This window comes from Tauraco erythrolophus, chromosome 20, assembly GCF_009769465.1.
Source record: "Tauraco erythrolophus isolate bTauEry1 chromosome 20, bTauEry1.pri, whole genome shotgun sequence".
Classification (NCBI taxonomy): Eukaryota; Metazoa; Chordata; class Aves; order Musophagiformes; family Musophagidae; genus Tauraco; species Tauraco erythrolophus.
Genome location: NC_141484.1, coordinates 11,688,107 through 11,714,177, shown reverse-complemented (window position 1 = coordinate 11,714,177; position 26,071 = coordinate 11,688,107). Strand labels below are relative to the sequence as shown.

Here is a 26,071-nt window from a genome sequence, read left to right as displayed (position 1 = left end):
GTGCCAAAGTGCTGCTTACCGCCCGGGCTGCACCGGGTTTGTGCAGGAGGAGGAGGTGACGGTGACTCACGGTGAGAGCCAGACCTTGCATGATGCAGCCGGGACCATGGGGTGACGCAGCGAGCCACCATGCAGGGACACACACCGCCTCTGGCCGACAGCTTGGTGTCAGCCACTCTCTGCTGGAGAGTTGTTTGTGTCTTCGCTCGACATAGCACTGGGCACAAAGAGAGAGCTGGAGGGCATTTTGGTCTAACAAAGACAAGTGTGATATGATGGCTTAAACAAACGTATGCAGGAGGGGCTCTGAAAGGCTGGGTTTCTCTCCAGTGGGCTGGAGAGAGGTGGTAAAACCCCAAATGCAGCTGTGCCAGAAAGGTTTGTGTCTGCAAGCCCTACCTCCAGGCTCTGTTATTTATGAATGTGCCCTACAATCAGGTATCCTGTGCTCTCCCAATCTCCAGGCAATCATGTCCACCCTCATTGCCTTGAGGCCCACCTGCCATGTTCCTCCAGGCATTTCACCCAGACTGTGCAGCAGATGGACCTGCCCTGAGGCTGGCAATTCCTGGGTACAGAGTGTACCTGAATGCTGTGCCTGTACTATGGATTCTCTGTGGTCTGCCTTAACTGCCCAGGATTTTATAGGGTAAATAAAACAACCTGTGAAATTCTCTTTCTCACAGCTGTGCTAATACATTAACACCAGTTCATGAACTGTTTCTGCTCTATCAGTGAGCAGCTCCTGCGGTCAGTGGGATCAGCAGGCCTTGGAGATGCTTGGAGAAAGCCAGCGTTTCACCCCTTTCCCAGCACAAGCCTACGTGTGCTGGGCCAAGCACTGGCCCCGCTAGGGTTATGGGGTGCTTTGAAGTGACAGACTTTGAGGACAACAGGCTGTGGGGACAGAGAGGCATCAAGGTGCAGCGGGCATGGGAGTTACAGACTCCTGCTTCCAAATTGTCATTTTCACGTTTCTCCCCACTCCTTCACAAAAGAGCTCTTTGGCCATGAAGTCTCTATGTAACATTGCACGTAGCCCCAAGGTGAGGAGAAGACATCAGCCATACAGTGCCTAATGATACTGATGTCTTTCTGTCCCTACCAGCTTATTCCCCACCCACAAGCAAACATAAAAACACAACCAAACGGAAGGTTTCTGTTGTTTTTTTTTCTAATTTTTTTTTAATTGGCATTAAAAGAATTGCACCTTCTGATACAGATTGTCTCTGACACCTATACAAATAACTTATAATCCATCTACATCATTTACAATTGTACAGAGTAAACTCTGACACCACAGACCGCGCTCCAACTGGGCGCACGGTCTCTTGGCTTTGTAAGCATTTGCCTTGTGTGCTGGTGCACATGAACCCCTCGGTGAAGCCGCAAGGACGCAGAGGTGTGAAGAGCCACGGGTCACCCCTTGAACCCCGTGTTACTCAATGCAGCAGCTTCCAGAGGAAAACAGCTGGTGCAAGCTGGTGTTTCCTGACTTGTTTCTGAGCCTCCTGTCTAACTTCAGCTTCCTTCAGGGCCAAAACATTTACTGCCTAAGTCTGGCATTGGTGGGCATCAACAATTGTTGACCTGTGTGGTGAAGAAGAGTACTGAAGAGCCAAACGCTGTTGCGGACACGTTGCAGCCTTGTGACTCCTGTGGGGGGACGTTAAGTCTCAGGGGCTGTGCTTGGCTCAGACGGGAGTGAGGGACCATGTCCATCCGCATTTCACGGTGGCTTCCTTAGGAAATCATCATATTGCTGTTGCCCAACATGTTCTTTCAACTGTTGGTGCTGATTTGGGATTAAATATTTCTTTGGGACCTGGAGGCTTTTTACGTTGCTAAGTAACCCATCACCTGCCGACAGCTCTAGAGCTGCTGTGCCCCCAGTAGTGTATTTCGGCAGTGCACTCAAAGTGAGAGTGAGCAAACCTTTAGCTTGGGAACAGGACATGAAAATGCCTGCTGTGCCAGGTGGCAGTGTGGGACAGCAGCAGGAATACAGCAGCCCTCTGCTTGTTGGCAAAGAGAGAGACCAAGGAAGTTTGAGGGTTGAACCCCTAAAGTCTTGTGCACGTGGCAAGAAACGCAAACAAGATTTCCATGAGGCCTAACCAGCCAAGACAACCCACAAAAGCTTGGAGAAGTTCTGCGGAAGGGAAACTCCCCTCCAGTACCCCAGACTGGGATACCTGGAGGTGAGCTCCTTGTTCCAGGTGTGGGTGGTTAAACAGAAGTTACTGTCCAGAAGTGCAGCTCCCCAGGGCCAGGCAGACCTGGCACGGACAGGACAGAGGGGTGGATTTGTCTCCAGCTATGGGGGCTAACCTAGGGGTTTGCCAGTGCCACTGCAGCTGGGTCGGCATCACCTTGTAGCACAGAGCTGGCTCCAGGGACTGCACACCAGTGACAGCCAGAGATGACTGGGAGTAGCTGCTGTGCACATGTACGAAGCTAAAGGACACTTTTGTTGGGCTGCTGATCCAAGCAAGCACCCCTGAGTGAAGGCAACCCAGGTAACGAGTTATCTGGGAGCCGAGAGGATAAAAAAATGGTAGTGTCGTAGAAGGAATGCCCCCAAATCCCCTCCAACATGAATTTAGGGAAGACTACCTGGAGACACTCCAGAAACCACAGATCACATTCAGAAAGTCAATAAATACACACTGTGTTTCTTCGATTATTTCAGTCAGCCACAAACTGGAATGAAGACAGGGTCCTCCTAGACCAAAATCCTTAACACCAGGTTGGTCAGAACCTGGGTGGAAGCAGGAGCTGTGCTGTCGCTGCTCAGCCTGGCTCATCTGTAAACCAGTGGAGGGTTTCTACACCGTGGTAGCAGCAGAGGAAAGGAACAGAGAAGTCTTGCAGGCATCCTGCCCATCCATCATTCCCAGAAGCACTACTCCACTCTCCTACATCTCTTACCTGCACAGCAGACACAGACCGAACCAGGGCTACGAGGCAGACTGGGATGCAGAGGTATTGCTGGCTGACCTGATGGAGGGGGTCCGCAGCTCGCTGGGGTTGTAGGTGGTTGTTCCTAGGGTGTACAGCTGGAGGAACGCAACCGGCGCTCGTGAGGCTCCAGACCAGACGTGGAGAGGTTGCATAGAGAAGCAACAGTGAAATCCTGGGTGGGCTCAAAGGTACAGCTCAGATGTCAAAGAGCTGTTGTGAAGCCTCTGTTGTCTGCTCAGAGAAGGTCTCTTCTTCAAGCAGATCTATAGCATTCACAGCCGAGCGTATCCTACAGCACTGCCCAGGCAGCCTGAGCTGTTCTTCTCCTGTTCATCACTGCCAAATATCACACTGGGTTTCCCATCTCTCCCACCATTCGGCGTTCCTTTGTGTGGCCCCTTGCAAACAACAGCGGGTTTTCTACGGACTTCCACAGAAGGCGCATTAAGAACACACATTGTGATCAGGCTTACAAGGAGGTTTCCTAAATCAGTCAGGGGAATAATTGCTGGTTTGCCCAAATACCTCACTCTGTGCCAGAAAGAAGAGTTTGCTGTGCAGAACCCCCGTGCAACAGGCCCTGATCCCCTGCCAGGCTGTGAGACACCACCGTCATAATCACTGCTGAGAGCAACTGCTCTGCCGTCAACAGCGAGCACCATCCCCTCAGCTGGATTTCCCCCGTTTTCCTGAAATGAAGAAGCTCAAAGGTTTTCCCTGACTCGTGCAAAAGGTCAAAACTCAGTTCTGCAGCAACGCTCTGCCCCTTGGCAGGGGGTGCAAGCCGTGGTCATCGCTGTCGCTCAGCAGGGCACGGCTCTCCGCCCTGAGCCCTATCAACTCCTGCTCTTGCTGCTTTTTACGCCATTACCGTTGTAAAATCGCTGTTGGTGGCTTTTAGTGTGTTTTCTTTTTCCGTCTCCTCTGTGATGACCCAAGGTCACGTCTCTCACACTAATTTTTTCTCGTTTTCTTCATTGGATGACGCCTGCAAACGTGTTGATGGGCAGCAGCAGAGACTTGGGCATGTATTTCACAAGCCCCACATCTTCTGTTTCGTGCAGGCTGAATTTCATTGTCCTGGTCTTTTGCAAGCAGTAGCTGGGCTCTAGGCAAGGACACACTTCTATGCTGCAAGAGCACAAGAACATATTTACTGCATGCGCAAATCTGCCTCTGAGGGCCAGAGTCTGATCTCACACTAGACATCAGGTCCCTCCACTGGCTGCTGTGGGAGTGCTGTCTCAGTCCTATGGAGATGTGCAGCTGATGTTATGCTTTTTCAACTGGTTTTGGCTGGAAATATGAGCTGATGCGTACCAGCGTTTGATGACAAAACCAGTGTCCTTAGCCTGGCTCAGTTCAATTCTCAGAAATTCACATTTCATGTATGTTCCACATGGCCCATGGCCCACCTGTCTGCTTCCAACACATATGTCACTGCAACTGCTACAGGCACTTTGATCCTTGCTATTTTCACAGGGCTGAATTTTCTCCCCCTGCCTCCCTATGCTTGAGATACCCTGGTGAGGAATGCAGTCAGGGGAGAGAGCATCAGCTCCATGATGTAATTAAGGAGGTCTAAGGTCTTGGTTTGTCCCTGGAGATACCTGTCCTTCTACTGTCTTAATGACAGCACCTTACTTAAAATGGAAGAATAATTTTGTTTCTCACACCATCACCCGAAAACATCAAGGTAGGAGAGCATCAGTCTGCCCTGCTTTCCCTGGAGAAGCAAAGCCTGTGGGTCTTTTGTCATGTATGAGGATCAGGACAAGGACTCCCTGGGAAACAGCTCTTACACCTTGGGAGCCCTTCCAGGGAGGGATGCAAGGTCACCAGTTAGATGCTCAGAGGCTGGTGTGTGGGGCATTCTCACCTGATCACGTTTCTGTAGGTTCTTCTGCTGTCCTTGTCCAGACACACCGTGAAGGGCCTCTGCTCTGTGCTCCGGATTTTGATATTGCGTGTTTTCAACCTGTTTGCCACAGCCTGGATTGAGAGAGGAGGAAGAGCCCAGTGAGCATCTCACTTCCCTTCCCTTGGCTGCACGGTGATGGGTGATGTGTGCATGCTGGGTATGAAAAGGACAAATGATGACATTTCTCTCTTTTTTTTTAACCTCAGGTGTGACACAAGGTGACTTCTTTAAGGAGGGAAGTGTCTCTCTTCTCCTTTTTCTGCAGTTACGACCTAGTCAAATTTTGCAAGGGCAAACTTTCCAAACTGGCAATGCTGGCACGGATTGCAAGATTTGGGATGTCTGATGTGGGGCATGATCTGTTCTCCAGGGCTGTGGTGTATCTTGGTGAGCAGGGTGGGCTGCAGTACCTTAGTGCTTCCGAAAGCCAGGTGAAAATAAGCAACAGTGCACTGGTGAGCTAAAAATGCCAGCTGACACTGGAGGCTCCAGGGCCCGAATGACCAAGACACAATAATACTTAATGCCACCCAAACTGCAGTGACACATTCCCATGGGGCAGTGTGTCCTCTGGGGTCTACTTAACTCTCATGTAAAACAAAAAGGGCAGGAGCCCAAGTTTTCAGTTGCATCTCTTGCATATCTGTCTTCCTGAGTTGGTAATTAAAGTCGCTGAAGTTCCTGCTTCTTGTTTATGCTTTATTAAAATATTTCTCCAGTGCCTTCTATTTTTGTGAGCTCCGTGAGGATTAACACGTGGGGTCTGGGGAGGGCACTGCAGCTGGAAGAGTGGAGCTAATGGAGCTGATTGCAAAGCTACAGACCCTGTCCTGTATCAAGTGGAGCCACGATGACTGGGGCTGAGCTTTATTTCTCCGCTTTGTCCCTGGGGTCACAGCATAACCCCAGCAGCAGCCCAATCCTCCAGGGCCTCCTGAGACAGGATTCAATGTAACATTGACCAGCAGGAATGGCATTTGGGACTTTGGCTTAAAAATCTACACTTTTCCATAGAAAGTAATTGCAAAACACTCTCTGAGCAGGGTGACCCCAAAGCCTTCTCCTCCCCACAGAGTGTTTCCCCTTTCACCGTGTCGTAAAGGATTTCCATGTATTGGCTGACCCCTCCAGGGCCATGAGCATCCACAGCTACTTACTGAGAATGATCGTCCCGACAAGTTGTTGATCCTAACGATTTCAGTGATGTTCACGTTCAGACACACCAGGTCTGCAACAGAAGCAGCGTGTTAGCCTTAGACCGTGCCACAATCTCAGCTCAGCTTTGAGTGAGATCGGTGCCAGATCTCACACTTGGGTGCCCTGCCAGGGGTCCGTGGGATACATAGGACAGTGGAAAAGGAGGACCCTAGCAAGCTCCATGGGCTAAGGGTTTGTGTGGGATCATGCTCAGGGTGGAAACCTCAGAGGCTATGCTAAGGGCAAGGTGAAAGAGGAAGGCTGCAGCAAGAGGAAGATGCTGCCAAGCCTAGATTGCAGTTACGCTGAACCACACGATACAGGGAGCCCCAGGCATGTCATTCACGAGAAAACACAACCACAGACTATGGTGACACCGATATATGTATGTCACTGATTCAGCCCCCACAGCCCAGGCAGGGTTAGCACTGAGTACCATGGTCAGATTTACTCTGTCAAGCACCAGAAAACGCAGCAAACACTCTTCACATGTTCCAAGCAGGAAAAACCCACCTTCAGCCTCATCGGCAGCGATGGCTTTCATCACCAGACCTGTGGAGCGCAGGGACGTAGCCAGCTCCTTCACCCGGTCGCTCACCACAACCTGCAGCAAAGGCTCTGTTAATTCACCCTGGCAGAGGGGTTAGACATGGAGAGGTCTGGGGGCAGTTTTTCACAAGTGCAAGGTTAACTAACAGGCTTTTAAAGTTCACCATGACCTCTCTGTCCTCTCCTGGAGTGCAATTCCAGAGGGAGGAAGGAAGGGGGGCCAGAGCTCTCCTTTTAGGAGATCTGTGCCATGCTGGGGATCTCTGTGAAAAGAGATGTTTTGGGTTGCCAAGCGCCCCACTTACCTTTCTGTATGATACTGTGAGATCTATGCCAGGGCCATCGAGGTTTGTTTTCTTCTTGGTCATGCTTAGCTCTGCAAGGAGGGAACCAAAGTTTCACTCATCCCACCTGTCTGTGGTCAGCAGAGAGGGGTTCTCCCATGGGATGAGCCATCCCCTCCATCACACAGCAGTTGTGATCTGGCACACTGGCCCTTCTCTCCTTGCCTACAGGAGATGAGGCTCTGTGCAGTCAACAGGTCCAGTGAGATGGACTCACTTGAGGGTCTGCCCAACCACAACGGCAAACATCCACTGGATCAGACACCAGGGTGCACTGACAGAAGGGCTGGCTGTGACTTCTGTAACGGTCCAGTCTTCAAGCACCCTTGTCTCATCACTGCCAACTGAAGGAAGCTGAATTTCTAATAGGGAAAATATCTGGCAAAGGGGATGGCTGTAAAGTTCATCTTGTTTCTTCAACAAAAATATGGTGCTCGTCCAACTTCAGAGGGTCCTGAAGCCAACTGAAGGCATAGTCTACAAAACCTGGTTGAGACCAGGAGCCAGTGAACACAAGGTCTCTCATTCAGATATGTGTCATGTGCCCAAAAGGGAGATGGAGATGTTTAGGGAAGCCTCCTGCTCATCAGGGAACAAGGAATAATTGCCCCATGGAATGGCCTTGACTGCTGCAGGCTAAGGGACAGGGTGAGTGGAAACTGGGGCCAGCAGGACCTCTGCCCAGTACAGCAGCCTCTGCTGCAGGGCTCAACTTGAGGGGGCACACACACCTCTGTGGGAGATGCTCTCCTGCACTTGAGTGCGCAACTCCGTGAGGAACACGTCCTCGGCGGGCTCCTGTGCCGGGTCATTGAAGAAAATCTGAAAGAGAGGAAAAATCTCGAAGAACAGCTCCTCCTCAGTCATCCTCTGACGTCACACTGGGCTATAGGGTGGAGAGAACTGCTTGTGCTCTGCCTTCTGAAGCCCAGGAGCATGGCAGGCGTTGGCAGGAGGCCGGTGGACCTGGGAGCAGAGCCCCGGGCAGTGTCCCCTGCCACTTGGTGTCACTGCGTGCTCGCAGATGGGGCTGCTCCCACCCACCCGTCCACAGGCAACCCAGGCCAAGGGGAGCAGCAGATGCTGGCTTAGCTTCAAGGCACGTAATTTCTACCTGATACACCTAAATCAACTGGTCACTTCAGACCTATTAATTAATTATTTTATTTTCCTGGGCTTGTTTTGAACAAAATGGGAAGATAAGGTCCTGAAGAACCTCTCCTAGCCCTACGTCCAACTCTGGGGACACCTGACCCTCACTTCCAAGAAGAGACTCTGCAGCCAAAGAGGAACAGTGTGGTCTTAACCAAAAAGGCAAAACAGGCTCAGTGTTTCCAGATGAAGCAGCATCACAGCCTGTATGACAGCAGGGTAGGTTAGGTGCCTTTATCTGAAAACCACATCTGGAGTCAGTTCCTCTTCCCCTGCTTGAGTCACCTGCTCTCTCACTTGCTTTTGATTTTTGTCTTGGAGGAGAAATGAGTGGAATAAAAATTCACAAAAAAAACCAAATGCCCAGCCACGGAAGGTGAGGACCAGGTGCTCCAAGTGTTTACAAGCTACATCTTATGAGTTCAAGTCCTGGTGATGCTCTACCGGTAATTACCAAAGCTCTTCCAGCTCTTTGCAAGCCACACACTGGTTGGCTCATGTAATGGCTGCTCCTTTGCTACAATAAGTTACCACATTGGGTACAAGTAGATTAAAAGGAGATGTGTACATCAGTGCCACCCTAAGCTTTGAAAGGGGAGAACTGCCAGAGGAGCAGATGGGGGTTGATGTTACATGACCGAATACAGAAGTTCTGTACTGTCACGTCAAACGCCAGGTCTCACTCTGATACCATTTCAGAGAAAAGCTGGCAGGAAATAAATAGAAAGGTGTTTCAGGAAGCCCTGCAAAGCCCCTACGAGGTACAGCAAGGTTTTGGCAAAGCCACTCGGAAAACTGTTTGCTCACAGCAACTAAAGCAGCAGGAGGTGACAGAGCTCCTGAGCAAACCCAAATCCAGTGGAACAGGAAATCTGTGTCCTTACAGAGTAATTTCAAGGCTCACTTTGCTGACCTGTGCGATCCTGAAATAGCCTTCCCGGGATCATTGGCTCCATCTGAGCTGTGCTACAGGGAGTTGCTAGATCCGGGAGCCTGGCAAGAAGGGGACGGGCTGAGGAGCACGGAGATCCAGGCTTGGATCTGCTGAAAACGCCCAGACCCCGGTGACCTTGCACAGCTGTAACAGCAGTGGGGCTCTGCAAGCCCTTGCAGGGCCACGTGAAGGCACAAGAGACGTCATGGTACCCACCTTCACGGCATAGACCTGGAAGCAGACGGGCTGGATCCCCATGCGAACGTAGTAAGCGATCACATCGGTGATGAACAGATCAGTCACAAGATGTTTGCTGGGAGAGGAAGGCTGGGGGCAGAAAAATTGCATTATGGATCAGCCACAGTCATTTCTCAAAAACGCTGCCACGAACCCCCACACCTTCCCAGATCGACAACGAGCAATGAGCTGCGGTCCAGGGCAGCGCTGAGCTCTGCCATAAGTAGTCAAAGCGGATGGGAGACGCGCAGGCTTGCGCCCACCTACCAGCCTTTTTTGAAGGCTGTCGATGGTGGCTCAAGCTGCCGGGAAGTGAGAGCCCAGGGGTATTTCAGCAAATGCCTCATTTACATTTTCTTTCTTGAAATCTGCCATTTCCTGTCCCCTGGCCAAAAAAACCCATTGCAGCAAATGGGTTTTGTGGGCCTGGCAGCCACTTTCCCAGCTACCAGGTCCTGGGGAGGGTTTGCAGGGAGAAAGCCTCTAACCAGGGCACGGAGGAGCAGGAGCTCATCCTCGGGTATGGCAGATGTGTTTGGGAAATGGGCCAGGCTGGGGAGGTGGGCAGGTTCCCCTCGTACCATGGTGGCCAACTTGGGAATCATGTGGCGCAGCGTGTTGATGTTGCTCTCGTACCACGGGTCTGCTCTGCCCAGGTACCCGGCCACCTCGCAGAGCTCCTCTTGGCCGGTGGCAGCATGGTCCTGCGGGAGAAACATACAGCTCAGAGCACGATCACGGCTCCAAATACCAGGAGCCATAGAGGATGCAGAGGGAGGTGGGGCACGAATGCCCTGGGAGCAGCTCCTCCTTCCCTGCTCGGTCCAGAGGAGATGGCAAAACATTTCTTGCAGCGCTCATTTAGCAGGTGCTCAAGAACAAAAATTAAGTGAAGAATGAAAAGAATATTCATTTTTATAATGCACGTTTGTCAGGACTCACAGCCTGGGCTAGTTTGAAATCTTGTGAGAGGTGCCACTGTTTATTTATCGCTATCTCAAGGCTGTCAGAGGGGAAGAGATGTGCCCAAGATAAACTGCAAGGTAGTGACTTGCAGAACTAAAACTGGGGCCACGCAGTAAGGGGTGACCGCTTCCCCTAAGCCTCTAAGGGGTGAGAAAAGCTTTGCTAAAGCTCCTTCCATCCTCCTATAGCTGGGTCATAGAAGCAAAATTACCATTTCTAGGCTGTGAGTTATCACCCATCAGGGTGGTTGGAGCACCTTGCACGTCTCCGGGGCTGATGGATTCCAAAAGCCAGTCTGCAAACTGGCTCCCATCCTCCTTAATCTAGGAACAAGGCACTAACGGGTGTGAATTCCCATAAACTTCCCTGCTCTTCCTCCAAAACCACCGTCAATTGTTGGCGGCAGTGCCCGGAGCTGCCAAGCCCAGACTCACCGTAACGGCCAAGGTGTTTGGTTGCCCCGTCACAACCGGGATGTAGTAGAACTGCAGGTTCAGCCTGGGAGTCAGGAAAACTCGTCGTGTTTCTCGTTTCCTTGAAATGGAAAAATAAATAGCCGTGTCACAAGGGGAAGGCGGAGGAAAATGGCTCTTGGCCAAGGCTGGGCAGCGCCAGGAGACCGCAGCTGCTCTGCGACAGGAGCACGTGCCCTCCTCGCACGCCACCTTGGCCTGGTGTCAGGGGATGGCAGTAATGCCCCTGGGTTCCCAAACTGAGCAAGGGGAAATGATGGGGGTGAGGGCCATTCTGCAGACTGGCTCTTGGCTGGGACCAGTGGTCCCCCCTGCACCCAGCTCTGCTCCCGAGGCTGCTGCCTGCACCGTGACCCAGACCCACCCCATGCTGCTCTCCTGGCCCGGGTGAACCAGCTGGAAAACAGCTTTTCTTTAGGAGGAGAGGTGCTCCAGCCCTCAGATTATCTTCGTGGCCCTCCTCTGGACTTGCTTCAACAGCTCCATGTCCAGTTGGAGCTAGGTGATCTTTGAGGACCCTTCCAACCTTAACCATTCTACGATTCTATGATTTTTCTTATACACAGGAAAACATCTTGCCTTGTTTATTGTTCATTTGACCCATTTCGTGGATAGAATGAAAAACTCCCTGTGTGCATCGTTTGGGCCAACAGAGCCAAACGACGCCATGCAGCTAGCGAAGTCAGATGTGTTTGGGTGCAAAACACCTGGGTCCCATCCTGTCCCAGGTAACGCTGGAGCCCAGCCCCATCCCCAGTCGTCTTGGCTGCTTCAACAGGCTGAAGAGCAAAGTCCCTGCTCTGTCCTCCCTTTCCTCAAGCCCCAGAGCCAAAGAAGCTGTGGCCACCGGTCACCTCAAAGAATGGTAGGCTTGGGCCAGGCGCCCCAGGATCCGGTCGTCCCCCAGCAACACGATCCGGGCAGTGTGCAGCCTCTGCAGCGGGGCCGCGGGCACCGGAGGGATGCCCGGTCTCTGCAGCTTCACCGGGGGCTTCACCCCAGGACCATTGCAGCCAGCCTGCAGGAAGGCCACGCTCTCCAGCGGTGATGGCTTTTTTTTAATGCCACCCTTCCTCTGGAGCCGGGATTGCTCCATCTCAGCGCTGCAAGGGGCAAGGAGCTCCTCGGCTGCCGCGGGCAGATCTCGCTCAATGCCGCTGTCAGTGGAGAGCACGGAGAAGCGGGTCTGCTCGCAGCACTCGCACTCGGAAATGATGTCCTGGATCTCGAAGTTGTCCAGATCCTGGCTTAGGCAGTCAGGCTCGCAGCTCTGCGACAGTGGGCGGATGAACAGCACCAGTTCCTTCCCTGTGGGCAGAAGGGAGCTCGAGGAGGGAAACACAACCAAACCCAGGCTGAACCTGCCCCGGCTCCCCTCTTCTCATGCAAACCGGAGGGCTGATATCTCCACCAGCAGGTTCAAGAGAAGTCAGTCTTTCAGTCCCATTGCACCATGAAGAGAGCTCAGTATCACTCAAATCAGGTACTTTGGGCGCATCCTGCTGCAGCCTGTCCCACAGGGGTCCCCTCATCATCTCCTTCACCTCTCTCCCCCCGAAACATCCCCTGATCTGACCTCTACCCCTCACAAGAAGGAAGGCTGGTGCAGTCAGCACAAGGCTCCACAAGCTTGGCCCTTGGGCCATGGATATGAAACTCATGGCCCAAGAACGAGGGCTACATGACGTATTTTGCCCAGGCTTCCCAACCCCAGCCACCTTGCCAACCCAGGCTTCCCAACCACAGCCAAACTTGCCGCAGCCCCCTAGGACACTCACAGAGCTGGTCGTCTTCTCTCCAGAGGTGAAAGCTGATGGTGGGGTTGGGCAGAGGGGTACCCTGCAGCCCTCCCAAGGGAGCATCGCCTGCAGGAAGCAAGGATGCTTGTAACACACGGGAGCAGGCAGTTTTCCCGGCAGAGGTGCACAAACCCCCACCACTGCTGTGCTTCGGACACCACCTGAGATAGCCTGTGCTGACCCCAAGGGCTCTCCCACACTAGTTGTCGTCTGGCCAGACCTGAGGCTGTAATCACAGACCTCTGCTCTCACAAACTGAGTCACAGGAAGGTACCTGAACCTTCAGCGAAAGGGAGAAGAGAAGATGGGGAAACAGGCACAGGCAAGTGTGCTTTGCTTTGCTGCAGGCAGCAGAGGGATTGCAGAATAAATAAAAGACTCTTCGAGTGCTGGGCCTCCAAAGCACTGGCAGGACCTCCCTTGGCAATCTCAGCTGAGTCACAAGGGAGCTCTCTGTCCCCACCATCAGTGGCTATTTTTAACCCATTACGGCTCTGTGAGAAGCAGTGAGACAATTCAATAGCTCACTGCCACCGAAAGGAAATGGTCCTGCTCCTCTCCCTGCACCACTGACTGCTGCCCCCCATACCTTGCAGTGGGACAGCCTCCAGCTCTTTTCAGGGAAGGGGTTGGGATGCAGGGACCTTCCACCAGGAGTAGCCAGGAAGAGGGAAGCATGATCCCCATTTCCCTCTGGTCTACCCCAGATTTGGTGAGGAGCTGTGATGGATGGGGACATTCGTTGCAGTCAATGTAGCCCAGCTGGCACCAGGCTGGAACAGAGCACTGCCAGGGATGGAAGGAGATGGCAGTACCACTGTCCACTACATCAGTGCAAGGAGGTTTCAGGGAGTGGTGCACAGTGTCTCCCCAGTCTAGACCAGGGCAGGATGTATCTTACACCAGCAGAGCACTGGAGAGTCTGTCCAACTGCCCCTGGTTGACACCTATGGCACCCTTTGCAAACAGCAGACATGTCTCTGGGCCTCAGGGCAGCTGAATTAGCAGCAGATTCCCACAATCCCTTTCCTTAGGTGACAAATCTGCCTTCCACTACCACGTGCAGTTTGCCATCCTGGACATCAGGACACTGCAAGGAGCCAGGCTGCAAGGACCTGATCCCAGTGACGGATGCAGACAGGAGGTGGGGATGGGCAGCTGTAGGAGGGCAACGGTGAGGACACGTCGGAGAGGCAGGGACCTGCCAGCTTGCACAGCTCCTTTAACCCACCGTGCATGGCTGGCTGGGAGCTCACCTGCTCGCAAGGAGCTGAGGACAGCGCGGTAAATCTTCTCCAGCCTCGCTGCGTGCTGGCCACGGTCTGCGCTCACCTCGTGTCCTGCACACTCAACTGCTGCCACCACTTGCCGGAACCAGTGCTCGACGTCGCCCGTGGGCATCGCCTGTCACGAGGAGCATCTATTAACACCCGGAGGCATGAAAAAGAGGAGATGCCCCACAGGCAGGGCCATGGGAGGGGGCAGAAAGAGGGCAAATGAGTCCTGCAAAAATTGTTGTTTCGCAGCAGAGGGCACAAACGTCCTCCTGTCCCTGGGAAAGGCTGGAGGAGGAGAGATTCTGGCTGCACTGTCTGCTTAAAGCTTTTTCCTGGCAGGTTTGCAGCTGATGGGCACAGTGCTCCCAGCTGCCATGAGCCCAGCAAGCCAGCAGCAGATCTGGCAGCTCCAGTGACCCTCGGGAAATGGGGACAGCAGACGCAAAAAGGTGTCCTTGGAGTGGAAATCACTGAGAGCCCCTGCAAAGTTGCCTTTCTGAACCAGACCCTTGTCTTATTGTGGCCCCACAGCTCCTTGAAGGAGGTTTTGGAGAAAACTGGCTGAAACGTTTCCGCTGAGATGATGTTTTTACAATGACCAGTGGCTCATGGAGGAGCCTGTATTTTGGCCGCAGAGCCCAGCTTTGCTGTGCAAAACTGAAGGCTCAAACTGAAGATTCAAACCCTCTAGGTCTGGCTGCAGCAACTCTTTTATATTTGAAGAATTTTTCAGTTTGACACCAGCTCTGCTCATAGCCCAGCCTTGCAAGTAACATTGGGGCTACTGGTGGTGGAGACCAGCAGTCAGGAGCTGAGGGGGGGGTGTCTCTCCAGTTGCCAAAAAACCTTCCCCTGTTCCGAGGTGCCCACCAAGAACAGGACTATTGGAAAACCATACGTGGTGCTGCAGAAGTGGTGCCAGTTACCTGGAGGCTCCTCTTCAAGTCACTGACGTCGCAGCCCTCGCCTAGGGCTGCCTGCATGGCATGGATGATCACGTAGCACATGCATGCCCGGGGGCTCTGGGACATCTGAGCTGCCTCTGTGTCAGTGACCAGTGCGTTGCAGATGGCTTCGGAGAGCAGCTCTGGGTCGGCAAAGATGAAAATCCTACGTGGGGTGGGAGGATAGGAAAAGAGGGAGATGATGAGATGAGATTGAGATGAGATGAGATGAGATGAGATGAGATGAGATGAGATGAGATGAGATGAGATGAGATGAGATGAGATGAGGAGAGGACTTCCCGTTACTGGCATCAGGACTGGCACAAGCAGCTCAGAACTCCATTATCTCATGCAGAGAAGAAGGGTTGCTGCTGGTATTCCCCTTCTCTGCCCTCCCTCCCTGCCAAGGGAGGCTTCCTACCTCCCAGGAGCACAGAAATAGATTGGGACACATGAGACGAACGTGCTCCTCCCAACACAAAGCTCATTTTAGCAAGGCGCTTGATGCCACCAAATTGTGTGCCCCAAGACCATGTGCTGCCATGTGGTTTATGTCCCAGTTGTCCATTCCATCCAACATTAATTCAGAGCGCAGGAAAAGGACAAATTTCACTGTAAGACTGTAAAAGAAATAAGAGTAACAACCCGTTTGAAAAGGCACTACTCACTTTTCCTGGTAAGGGTACGGGTCGCTTTTAAGACTCTGTTCGGAAATGACCATTCTTTGGTACAACGTACCTAGCAAACGCAAGAAGACAAACATGCAGGAGTCAGAGCACGAGAAATAACAACACACTTCACTGGGGCAGCCTGGTGCTCGTGCCAAGTCGGCAAACATCCATTGCTGGAAAGATGGTGCAAAAGAGCCAAGAATCGGGCCCAGGGTTAAAAATAGTCGATGACAAAGATAGACCACGCTACATAAAAAGAAAATCCCTTCTATTCAGGGACGATTTCCTGTATTTCCCCTTCCTTTGTTTAGTGGATTGTGAGCTTGGGAGCAGAGTCGGAAGCAGGAGGAAGAGCCCTACTCCCGGCCTCTGTCCCCGGGGCCACATCGGGGGACAGTGTTTGAGTGAATGTGAAGAACACAACATGTTTTGGAATCAAGAGAGATGTACTTTACCCTCATCCAGCTCTGGGGTGGGGAAGATACGTCCACTCCGCATTGCTCAGGTGCAATCATCTTGTGAACCTTGTGGTGCTCCAAGAGAACCCCACTGGAGATCTCCGTCTCTCCATCCACACTGAATCATTCTCTCACCAGAAGTCAGGTGAGATAAAGGTGGACCTTGGAGCTCCAGACAAAGCGGTACTGGGTGATGGTGATGGGCTGACTACCACGAATGGCACTTTGCCTCTCATTTCCCACCAGGTTTCTCATATTTTACCTCCACCTCACAAGGTGTCTGCAACTTGCACTGTTTTAAAAGATTGCTTTTAAAGACTTTTCTTAAAGAAAACTTTCCCAAGAAGAACTTTAATGAGCAATGTAGAGAAAAAGGAAAATAGAGAGTTGTCCTCTGGCTTGCTTTCTAAAAGGGACTGTTCTCTGCAGCCACTGATGATGTTTTAGTGTCTAAAACCTGATGCACAGGTAGTGGAGGGAGAGTCCGTGCTGGACAGCCTGCAACTCAATCTCAGATGGAGACTTCTCTCCGCAAAAAGGAGACCTCCACAAAATTTACGGAGGTGCCCAGGCTGGGAGCATAAGCACCTTGTTTCCCATATAGACAGAGGGTGTATATATACCTGGCCTTGACTCTGCTGGTGCCTACACCGACAGCAGGAGGACCCCAAAGTTTTCTGCTAGTAACTAAGGCTCAGCAGCCTGAAATCAGAAGAGGGGAACCCTCCTATCCAAACACATCCCTAAGACCCCCAAGCATTTGGTCAGCCCCCTGCAGAAATCCCCACCATGGCTCGCTGCATTAGGCAAAGGCCAGCTCAGGTATGGGAATCCTCCCAACCCTCCCACTCCCATTGCCTCCAGGACCCCGGCCATGCACTGTGCCATGCACGGGCAGAGCAGAGAAGCCCCCATACCCGGTGCTGTCCTTTCCATCTTCAGCCTGGTGGCATAGTCCAAACCAATGGTGCAGAAAGGCTTGGGCAGGGTGAGCAGCTTCTTACAGAAATCGTACACTCTGCTGCAGAGCTCGTCGGAGATGGAGGGAGCCTGGGGTGGGAAAAGGGCAGATAAGGAGATGCCACAGGCAGTGATCCCTAACGGTGCTCTCCCCACGACAGATCCCAGGGTGGGAGGGCACAAAGCTACATCAAATTCAATATGGATTTAAATGCAATATGTGAAGCAGAATCAGGCCCTACAACAGTTTGGAAACCTCTGGCAATACCCGCTGAGGGGCTGTGGACACATATTTTTGCTGGGTTGTGGCTTCCTGCACCATCAGGCACCTAAACACGTCCAGAAAAGGGGTCAGCTGGAGGAACTGTCACTCCCATACATGTCACAGCACTGGGAAATGCACAGTTGAGTCCACCCGTGGCAGCCCCAGGGCTTTGCTGGGCAGATACTGGGATATTTCAGCAGAGGAAAAGGTGCTGAGTGACTTCAGGTGGCCCCTCCTGTGCCTTCTGATTCCCCTGGATCTTGTCCCAGTGAAGCCCGCGGTAGCTTACCTTTATCAAGGTGTACATCAGCGTGTGCAGCAAGGGGATGATGTAATGTCTGAAGTCACCTCGCTCTGCCTGTGGAACCAAAAGGCACGGTCAGCGCAGACAGCACCTGGCAGGATGCTGGGATGGGCAGCAGCATGGGCAGCAGCAGGCACCAGAGCTGGGGGAGTCACCGGAGCCCCCAGGACGTGCTGGGTTCTGTCTGCTCAGCAGCTCAGATACACAAGTTGAGTACGAGGATTCACCTTGGCTTAGGGGTGATGCTCCCTGGGTCAACGTGAGGTTTGGGATCCCTCCACAGACGATGAGGGTGGGCAGGAGGTCCCTGGGGCAGACAAGATCCTGCATGGTGGGCACCCCATGGGAGCCAAGCCCTCGGGAGGGGTGTGGGGGGATGGACCACGCTGCTGTGGCCACTGCCGCACTACAGGGCTGGCGACCGCTGTAGGTATGGGAAGGCTTCAGGAGCTGCTGCAAGTGCATGGTTTGCACACACAAGGGCAAGCAAAAGTTTCTAACTGACCTCATTAAGAAGCAACTTGCTGTTGCAAAAACTCACGTGGAGATGCAAAACCTCTGGGAAAAGCCTGTCTTACATTTGATGGGTGTGGGACCAGAGCGAAGAGGGAGGAGGGATGCTCTTGTGTCCCCATTCCAGCCCATGGGAAGCCAGATGGATGCTCAAGCTGACACAGCTCCAGCCCCTCCCTGCAGCCTGGTGTGGCTCTAACAACAGCTCCAGCAACAGGAATGGATCTGGATAAACCTGGGAAAGATATTTCCACCCTAAAGATATTTCCAGCACTTTTCTTCAGGGCTGCTGTGCTGATGGATCTGAGTTTAATGGACCTGATGACAGCAAAGCTTTAGAAATGATCAATAAAATGAATAACACTGAATTGCTGAAACCAGCTGATGGTTGCCCAGGGCCTCGGAGGAACTCAAGCATGAAATTGCTAAATTATCATCTGCGGTTGGTACTGACTGCTCAGAGCTGCTGCCGTACCAGAGGAATGAAAAAAAAAAAAAAAAAAGTGACATTGATTTCCAAGAAGAGCTTCAGGGAGATGAAGGGAATCCCAGACCAGGAGGCCTGACAACCCTCCTGGGCCAGGGAAGATTGGAGTGGGAGAGCGAGAAGAGGTATAACGGGAAGGGACCAACATGGCTTTTGCAGAAAAGCAGACCTCAAGCCTTCTGGGGGTACCCTGCGTCCCCAGCCAAGAGTGATGTGGGTGTTCCTGTCTATCTGGATTTGCAAAAGCCCCTTGATAAGATCCCTCCCCAAGATGCTGATGGAAGCTGCACTCCATAGCCTGGGACAGATATCCCACAAATAGCCTCGGAGCTGCTTACAAGGCAGGAAAGACAGACGAGGAGTTACTGCTCGATGTTCAGAGTGCTGGGATGTGTGCACGGGGGTCTGCGCTGGGCTGACGCGGCTCAACTGCGGGATACGGGAGCGGTGACGGAGGGAGGTGACAGCCTCTGCAGAGGGTGCTTGGACCCGCCAAGGGTGCTGAGCAGCCGCTGGCTGGAGATGTGGGAGCTGGGCAATGCCAAGCGAGGCGGCTCCATCCTTCCAGCTCGGAAGGAGAAATAGTAAATGTGTAGAGAAGATGGTACGAGGAGGTTTCTGCACAAAGGACAAGTAGCAGGGGCTTGTCACCAGGGTGGGGAGGAGGAGGTGAAGAGGGGACACGGGCTCTTCGTCCCTGGATTGAAAGGGCGCTGGGTAAAATGAGGCAGGCTCGTAGGAAAGAAAAGATGCTACTTCTACACATGACACCTCACCAAACCACAAACCAGGTTTCGCCAGGATGTTGAGGGTGCTAAAGGTTTATGCAAGACCAGAAAATGACAAGACAAATCAATGAAAAAAAAAGCAACAAACCCATCACGAAGTTTCCATCCGAAGGACAGGATACTGGGTTAGATGCTTCTGCCCTGACAGCCTCTGCGGCGGAAATGAGTGACATGGAGGAGAAATTTCCACTCTACCTGGGACTACAGCTGGCTAGGGTGGGACGAGGGAGATCTGGGGGTGGTCGGAAGTGTTTTGCACTGTTATTTGCAAGCTGCCAAGCCCAGCTGCCTTCGGCTGCTGCGGCACCGAGGAGCCCAGGGAGGTTCCCTGCTCTGCCCAGGGCTCACGGTCACTTTTGGGGCAAAACCTGGTCCCTGCAACCATCAGCTGGGGACAAGCTACAGCTCTGCACTGGCGTCCCATAGGGTTTTTCACTCTGTGCTATGAGCCACAGTCCCCAGCCAGGCTCAAAGCCCCTAAAAACACCTGTTTGGGGTGAGGTTGAGTCCCCATCCCTCTGCTCCCCTGGGCACATGCCATGGAGGGATCGAGCCCAACACTCAGGGGACGTCTCTGAGGAGGCACTCACCCTTTCCAGCTCCTTCACCAGGATCTTGATCAGGACGGAGCTGTTACTGGGATTCTGGTCGATTTTTTTATGCAGGGTCCATCGCAGCATCCCTGAGAAGTGAAAGCCAAGAAAGAGGTCAGGTTGCCAAGCAGAGTGGCGATGGATCAGGGGCAGCGTTTGACAGAGGAATCAGGAGACCTGGGCACTGTTGCTGCAGATGCTACACTGATGTCACTGTCAGAGCTAAACCAGGCTTCTCTGCCCTCTGCCTCAATCGTTGACCCCCTGCAAGGGCCAAGTCGTGCTGCTGCCCTGATCCCTGGGTGCAGCATTGATGTATCGTACCTCTAATACTGGGAAACCCATGGAAAAAGGTCCTAAGACTGAGAGACAGAAGAAAAGTAAAGCAGGGCACACCGGATGTGAAGTTTGTTTCCTGTTCCTTCTGATGCTCTGTTTATGACTGCCTGTGCTACTGCCTGCCCCGAGGAATTTGGGTTCCTGAACGCTGACTGCCAATAGCTCACACTCAGAGCAAGGACCACAAAGCGTCTCAGTCCTGCGGATGTCAAGGCTCATCCCACACAAAATCAAATTTAATTAAGTGTAAAATATCCCATGCACTCCAAGTAAAATCAATTTTTCAAAATTAATTGTTTCTGAAGGCTGTAGCAGCCCGGTTGCTGGGTCAGCTAGAGTTTTATTCTCCAAAACTCTAACACAGGGGTTTCAACTGACTCAACTGGAGAGGGACTTTTTACAAGGGTATATAGTGACAGGACAGGGGGCAATGGCTTTAAACTGAAAGAGGGGAGATTTCAATGAGATCTAAGGAAGAAATTTTTTACATTGAGGGTGGTGAGGCACTGGAACAGGTTGCCCAGAGAAGCTGTGGCTGCCCCATCCCTGGAAGTGTTCAAGGCCAGGTTGGATGAGGCTTTGAGCAGCCTGGTGTAGTGGAAGGTGTCCCTGCCCATGGCAGGGGGGTTGGAACTAGATGATCCTGAGGGTCCCTTCCAACCCAAACCATTCTGTGATTCTACGACTCTTTAGTGAGAAGCCAAGTGGTGCATGGCAAAGCAATATCCCTGCAGGAAGGGATGAGGAGATTCCAACTCAGAGGTGTTAAGTGAGTTGGACAGGGCTGTGTGGCGAGTCAGTGTCAGAGCTGGGAACAGCATCCAGACTCTGGCGTTTGATGTCCTACCTCAATGCTGGACCCGCTGTGTGAGCGAAGGGTGTAAAGGATGTAACAGCCGCATAGAGGAGGGTTAAAAGCTGCTGAGGTTGGTGCACAGGATACACCAGGCACTTGCCAAAGATTTAGCACCTCCGAGAGCAGGTTAGAAAGGGCAGAGCTGCACTAGGGAGGTGAGGCCGCCCCGTGTCCCCCCACCCTGGTGCCATCTGAGAGAGGGGAGCGGCAGGGGGTTTGGGGCCAAGCAATATGCCAGTGAGGCAGTGCAGGGGACAGTGGGTGCTGACCCCCAGGAGCTGTGCCAGAGGTCCACTTTGTCTTACCTCGGTCGCACTGGCAGGCAGGGTGGTGCCCGTCCAGCTCTCGCAGTAGTGTGCGGACACGGCGCAGGATGTCCGACTCCACCTCTGCAGGGACAAAGAGGACATGAGCAGCCAAGCCAGCACCCCTGGGAGACTGGCACCCAGGGACAGCCCTGGTGAAAGAAGCACTGGTTTGGGTGTGCAGTGAGTGCGGGGACCGCGTCCTCATCGCATCCCCCAGGATGGCTGTCTCAGCAGACTTCAAGCCTGGATGAGACTTGATAAAAATAGGCCAGAGCCCTCCCCAGGGCCACTGGAGCTGGGGGGCAAATGCCACCCCATGGGCTGATGGTCTGTGGAGCCATACTGGAGCTCAAGGTGTTCCAGCAGGGATGTGGTGGTAGAGAAGCTCTGCAGAGGACTGCTCATGTGCATGAGCTCTGCAGAGCCCCTCTCTCCCCTTGTTCAAAAAAAATTTTAAAAAAATCACACATTAAATATAGAAACTAACAACTTGAAACCACAACTTGGCATGATGAAAGAGTAGAAACACCTCTTGGTACTGCATGGATTCAGCCTCAACCTTACGCCCATCGCAAGAAAAACTCTTGCAACAAGGGCTGCAGCCTGCACGGGCATCTCATTCCTCCTGGGAAACCCTGGCAGAGCCACCAGGCTGGCACGTCACCCCTGCCTTCCACCTGCGACCCCTCGCAGCCTCTCCCTGACGTGTGACCACCCACCTGTGGGCCCTGAGAACCTTCTGCTCCCCCAGGCAGGGACCCGAGGTCGGTGCCTCTGCCTGGTAACCGCCACACACGCCTCCTACAAGTCAAAACCAAACTGCATCCTGCTCTCGGCCAAAAATAAGTCTGACAACCTCAGACCCAGTTTGGGGTATGACTTGTAGGTGGGGTGAGGGCTTGTGATCAGAAGTGAGCTCGCATGACAGCTGGCTGGCCATGCGCACCGACGCACCACAGACGTAAAATGAAAGTCAGCCCTGAAAGCACGTGGGGCGTCTGCCAGGAAAGCTGCAAGGTCCACCACAGCCTGGCTTTGTGTCCCTCCTTACACCAGGCTACTCTTTCCCCATCGACAAAACAATTTTTGCTCCTCTGTAATATGAAAGAGCAATATATAAAGTTGGGTATTATTAGATGATGTCCTCCTTCTGTAGGAAGTTGTAGGCTGGAGCAGCCAGAACATGGCCTGAGCCAGGGGAAGATCTCAGATGTTTGTGGTAACCATATATCAGGGCTTTTTCTTGGGCAGGTTCCTGCCTCCATGTTCACTTTTGAGGTCCGCACCATTGCCAGCAGTGGCTGAGCAGGTCTCCTCTGCATGGCAAGGATAAAAGCAAGGAGTGATTTATCCAGGTCCTAAGGAAGCTCCAGACACATACTGCACAGTCTGAGCTGTCTCATCCACAGGGGATTGTCTTTTGGGATTGGTGTCATTACCACCACATTTCCTGCCCAGTTTTCTCCTGAATTCGCTCATTCCCTCACACCCTCTTCTGCCACAGCTCCATCTTCCCTAACATCGGAGAGATGGCTGGAGGACAGTGGTGGACACTCATCTTTACCTAAGAGAAACAGAGGAGGCAGCCAGGGTGACACTATTTAAGAGCTATGCTCAAGGACCACGAGCCTCCAAACATCCTTCCTTGGCTCTGGAAGGAGGTAAAGCCAATTGGGCTGGGTCCAGTTGGTGGAGCAGGTGGTGCTTTGGGCTTTACAAGGACCAGTGACTGGGGGTAGTGGTTTGGGAGCTGGCTGGTTGGGAGCTACAGGAGGGGAAACAGGAAAATACAGGGGGGATTTTACAGCTCAGCTGGAGGGTTAGACAAGCAGGGACATCTCCAGTGAGTGCTCCTGGGGGCAGAGGACCATCAAGACACGATCACGCAGGAGATGAGTTTGAGAAACTCAGCTTTGAGTTTCTGCCCCCTCGTCCCATGCAGACCCCATGCACCATCACAGGATGGGTTTGGAGCAAAAACCGGAGAACAATTTGTTGTTCTTCTGCTGTGGCTTTTAGAGGGTGCATGGGCCCAGGGTCATCATGCAGGGGAGTGGACATGGCACCCCAGAGTTGCCGCCGCTCCCACTGGCGATGCAGAGCAGAGAGCTTTGCCCCTTGCAGCATCCTCGCTGCTTCCTTGTTGCCAGCCCACAGGGCACGCAGCGTGGCCAGACACATAACAAGCCACTCTTGCCCTCTCCAAGCCCAAGACTGCAGTGCCATGGGTCCAATGAGATGGTGACCAGGGCCCAGGGGCAGCAGACACGAGCCTTGCATAAAAGACAGCTGGGATATGCAAAATTTAAAGTATTGGGGATGGTCTATATCTGAGTACACCCCAATAGCCAAATAATTCTCCTATTTACTGATCCCAGGGAAGTGTATCTCCTTAAGGATGCTTGTACAGAGGATTCATTCATTTCAGGCTTCTGCTGCTGCTGCTGTGGCTTCAGCCGGAGCTGTGTTAGAAAACAACCACACACGGGAGGTCCCATCTCTGCCAGCACAGCTCACACCATCGTACCCGCCCAGTGAGAAACCACAGTGCAGAAATGTCCTTGGAAACAGGATTTTTCTCATTTTGGAAGCGTCGTTTGGGGAAACATCTTGGAAATTTGTATTTCGTCTCCTTTTTGTTTTCTCTCCAATGTGTTGGTTTTTTTTTTTTTTTAAAGCGCCTCAATTTCACTATTATGTTCATTGGTTTTGCACTAGGGAATTGTGCAATAATGGACTTTTTGAAATTTCCTATTCTTTTCATTTGTGTACGTTTCTAATTACCAAGGGAAGTTTTTCCTGAGCACTGATATAAATACTGTCCTCTTTTTCTAAATCAAAGCAACTACAGTCGTGATACACTGAGATGTCTTCATGGGGGTCAGAGCGTCAAAGTGTTCGTTCCAACACAAACAAGGGGCACTTTGATCTAAAAACAGCCTCAACCTACCAGCAACAAACAGTAGTGGCTTAGAAATGAAATAAAACATTTCAGCGTTGATATCCTGACCTCGGGGTGCCGGGAGACCAACACCACCTCATGAAACAGCGTGAAAATAAAACATAGATGGGGAAAAAAAAACGAACATAAAAAATAACAATAAATGGTGAAACAGCTTTAAAATTCAAACGTGAAGGGTTGACAGATCTGATGCTTTCAGAGTGCCCCTCTACAGCAAATTTTTTGGCTGCCCCTCAACTGCTTTTGCCTCATTTCCCAACTACCCAGCAGGTCTGCCAACACCTTGCGAAGACCAAGGTCTGCCCAGTGGCGGTGAATCCTCCTTAGATATCCACAGGGTAATCGAGGCACAAGAAGGTGGATGAGGTGGGTTAATTTGGCTGGGGCCACCTCGTCCCAGCACCCCGGGGAGCTCAGCATCACCCACCTGTGCTCTCCATGGCCGGGCCACCAAGTCTGCAGCACGGGGTGGGCACGACGGCCGCAGGGTGTCTGCAACGATGGGGTGAGTGCGCAGCTGCTCCTCACTCCACATGGGCATGGCCTTGGGTCCTGGGTCTCGCCTGTGGAGAAACACAGCACACTTGGGCTCAGGCTGGCGGTGGACATCAGGATCAGCCTGAACCTGGCCAGGGAGCACAGAGCCACCGGGACACCGTGGGCGTGGGACCCCAGGATGCAGGATGTCCAACAAGGAGGCAGAGCCCTAAGGGTGAGCACAGCATGTCTCAGGGGCTGTGTTTTGCTGGAGAAAGCTTCTGCTTGAAGGTGAACCCACCCGAACACTTAGCCCCGCAAAGCCTCCGGCAGCAAGGAGGCCCCCAGGGATGAGCATCAGCAGCACCAAGCAAGGCAGGATGGGGAACCTTCTCTCCCAAGCATTTAAGAAGAAACATTCAAGGCAAGACAAGCTGAGTCTGAAATGCAAAGTCCAACCAGAAAAAGACAAAAAAAAAAAAAAAAAAAAAAGGGCCCCCGAATTTCCATGAGGTTTCTATGCCTGTTGTGCTGATCCACTGCCATCCTGATCCAGCATCCCAGAGAAACAAACCCCGAGGAAAGCTTGGGAGCCAGTTATGCTGCAGAGGGAAGCCAGCCTGGAGCCAGACAGCTTCCCTTGCCCTCAAGCGTTGTTCTCTCCAGAGAAAGAGGAAAAAAAAAATCTCACAAGCTGAGGGGGAAGGAAGGGAGCTTTGCCTGGCACACGACCACAGGCAGGCTGGGGAGCCAGCACAGGGCAGCTGCGGAGACACCGGCATCTTCTGTGTGAAGCACTGCCGCTGAGATCATAGAATCATGGAATGGTTTGGGTTGGAAGGGACCTCAAAGATCACCTAGTTCCAACGCCCCTGCCATGGACAGGGACACCTTCCACTACACCAGGTTGCTCAAATCCTCATCCAGCCTGACCTTGAACACTTCCAGGGATGGGGCAGCCACAACTTCCCTGGGCAGCCTGTTCCAGTGCTTTCGCTATAGCTCGACAACACAACAACCGGGTGCCTCCCAGCTCACAGCTCCAGTACCTGGTGGTGTGCCCTCGCAGTGCCCACAGCAAGGTGGCATCTCCTCCAGTGCGTCGTCCTCTCCTGTCTCCCCATCCACAGGCACCAGCAGCAGCCATGGGACTGTGCTGTCTGTATTTACAGCCCGAGTGAGCCGCAACACCGCTTTCAGCGTTTCTACATTGAGGCTTTTCCAGCCTGCAGGTTTTGCCCTTTCTTCTTGCCTTTAGGGATGGAAAAAAACCCAGCCCATAGCTCTGAATTCTACAGTTTCCCTGAAACACCCACATTTGTGGCTGATAACC

The 26,071-nt window shown here is 52.6% G+C and overlaps 1 protein-coding gene across 3 annotated transcripts; it reads right to left on the bottom strand.

Annotated features, from left to right (window-relative positions):
* Nucleotides 1-3,894: 3,894 nt before the first annotated feature.
* Nucleotides 3,895-24,701, bottom strand: PIK3R6 (phosphoinositide-3-kinase regulatory subunit 6). 3 transcript variants are annotated; one of them, XM_086624127.1, is made up of 20 exons: nt 24,689-24,701; nt 21,297-21,380; nt 19,794-19,885; nt 17,401-17,469; nt 16,804-16,936; nt 15,426-15,495; nt 14,740-14,923; nt 13,764-13,940; nt 13,493; nt 12,516-12,602; nt 11,592-12,045; nt 10,699-10,798; nt 9,880-10,002; nt 9,278-9,388; nt 7,707-7,797; nt 6,937-7,007; nt 6,596-6,686; nt 6,043-6,113; nt 4,844-4,956; nt 3,895-4,095 (listed from the first exon to the last, which is right to left on the bottom strand). In XM_086624127.1, exons 1-20 carry the CDS (start codon nt 24,699-24,701, stop codon nt 3,939-3,941), a joined length of 2,292 nt encoding a protein of 763 aa, XP_086480253.1. In that variant the 3' UTR covers nt 3,895-3,938. The 3 variants fall into 3 exon arrangements, with proteins under 3 accessions (XP_086480253.1, XP_009991432.2, XP_086480254.1); XM_009993130.2 differs by lacking the exon at nt 13,493 and having other exon boundaries at nt 13,793-13,940; XM_086624128.1 differs by lacking the exon at nt 13,493 and having other exon boundaries at nt 10,705-10,798; nt 13,793-13,940.
* Nucleotides 24,702-26,071: the final 1,370 nt, after the last annotated feature.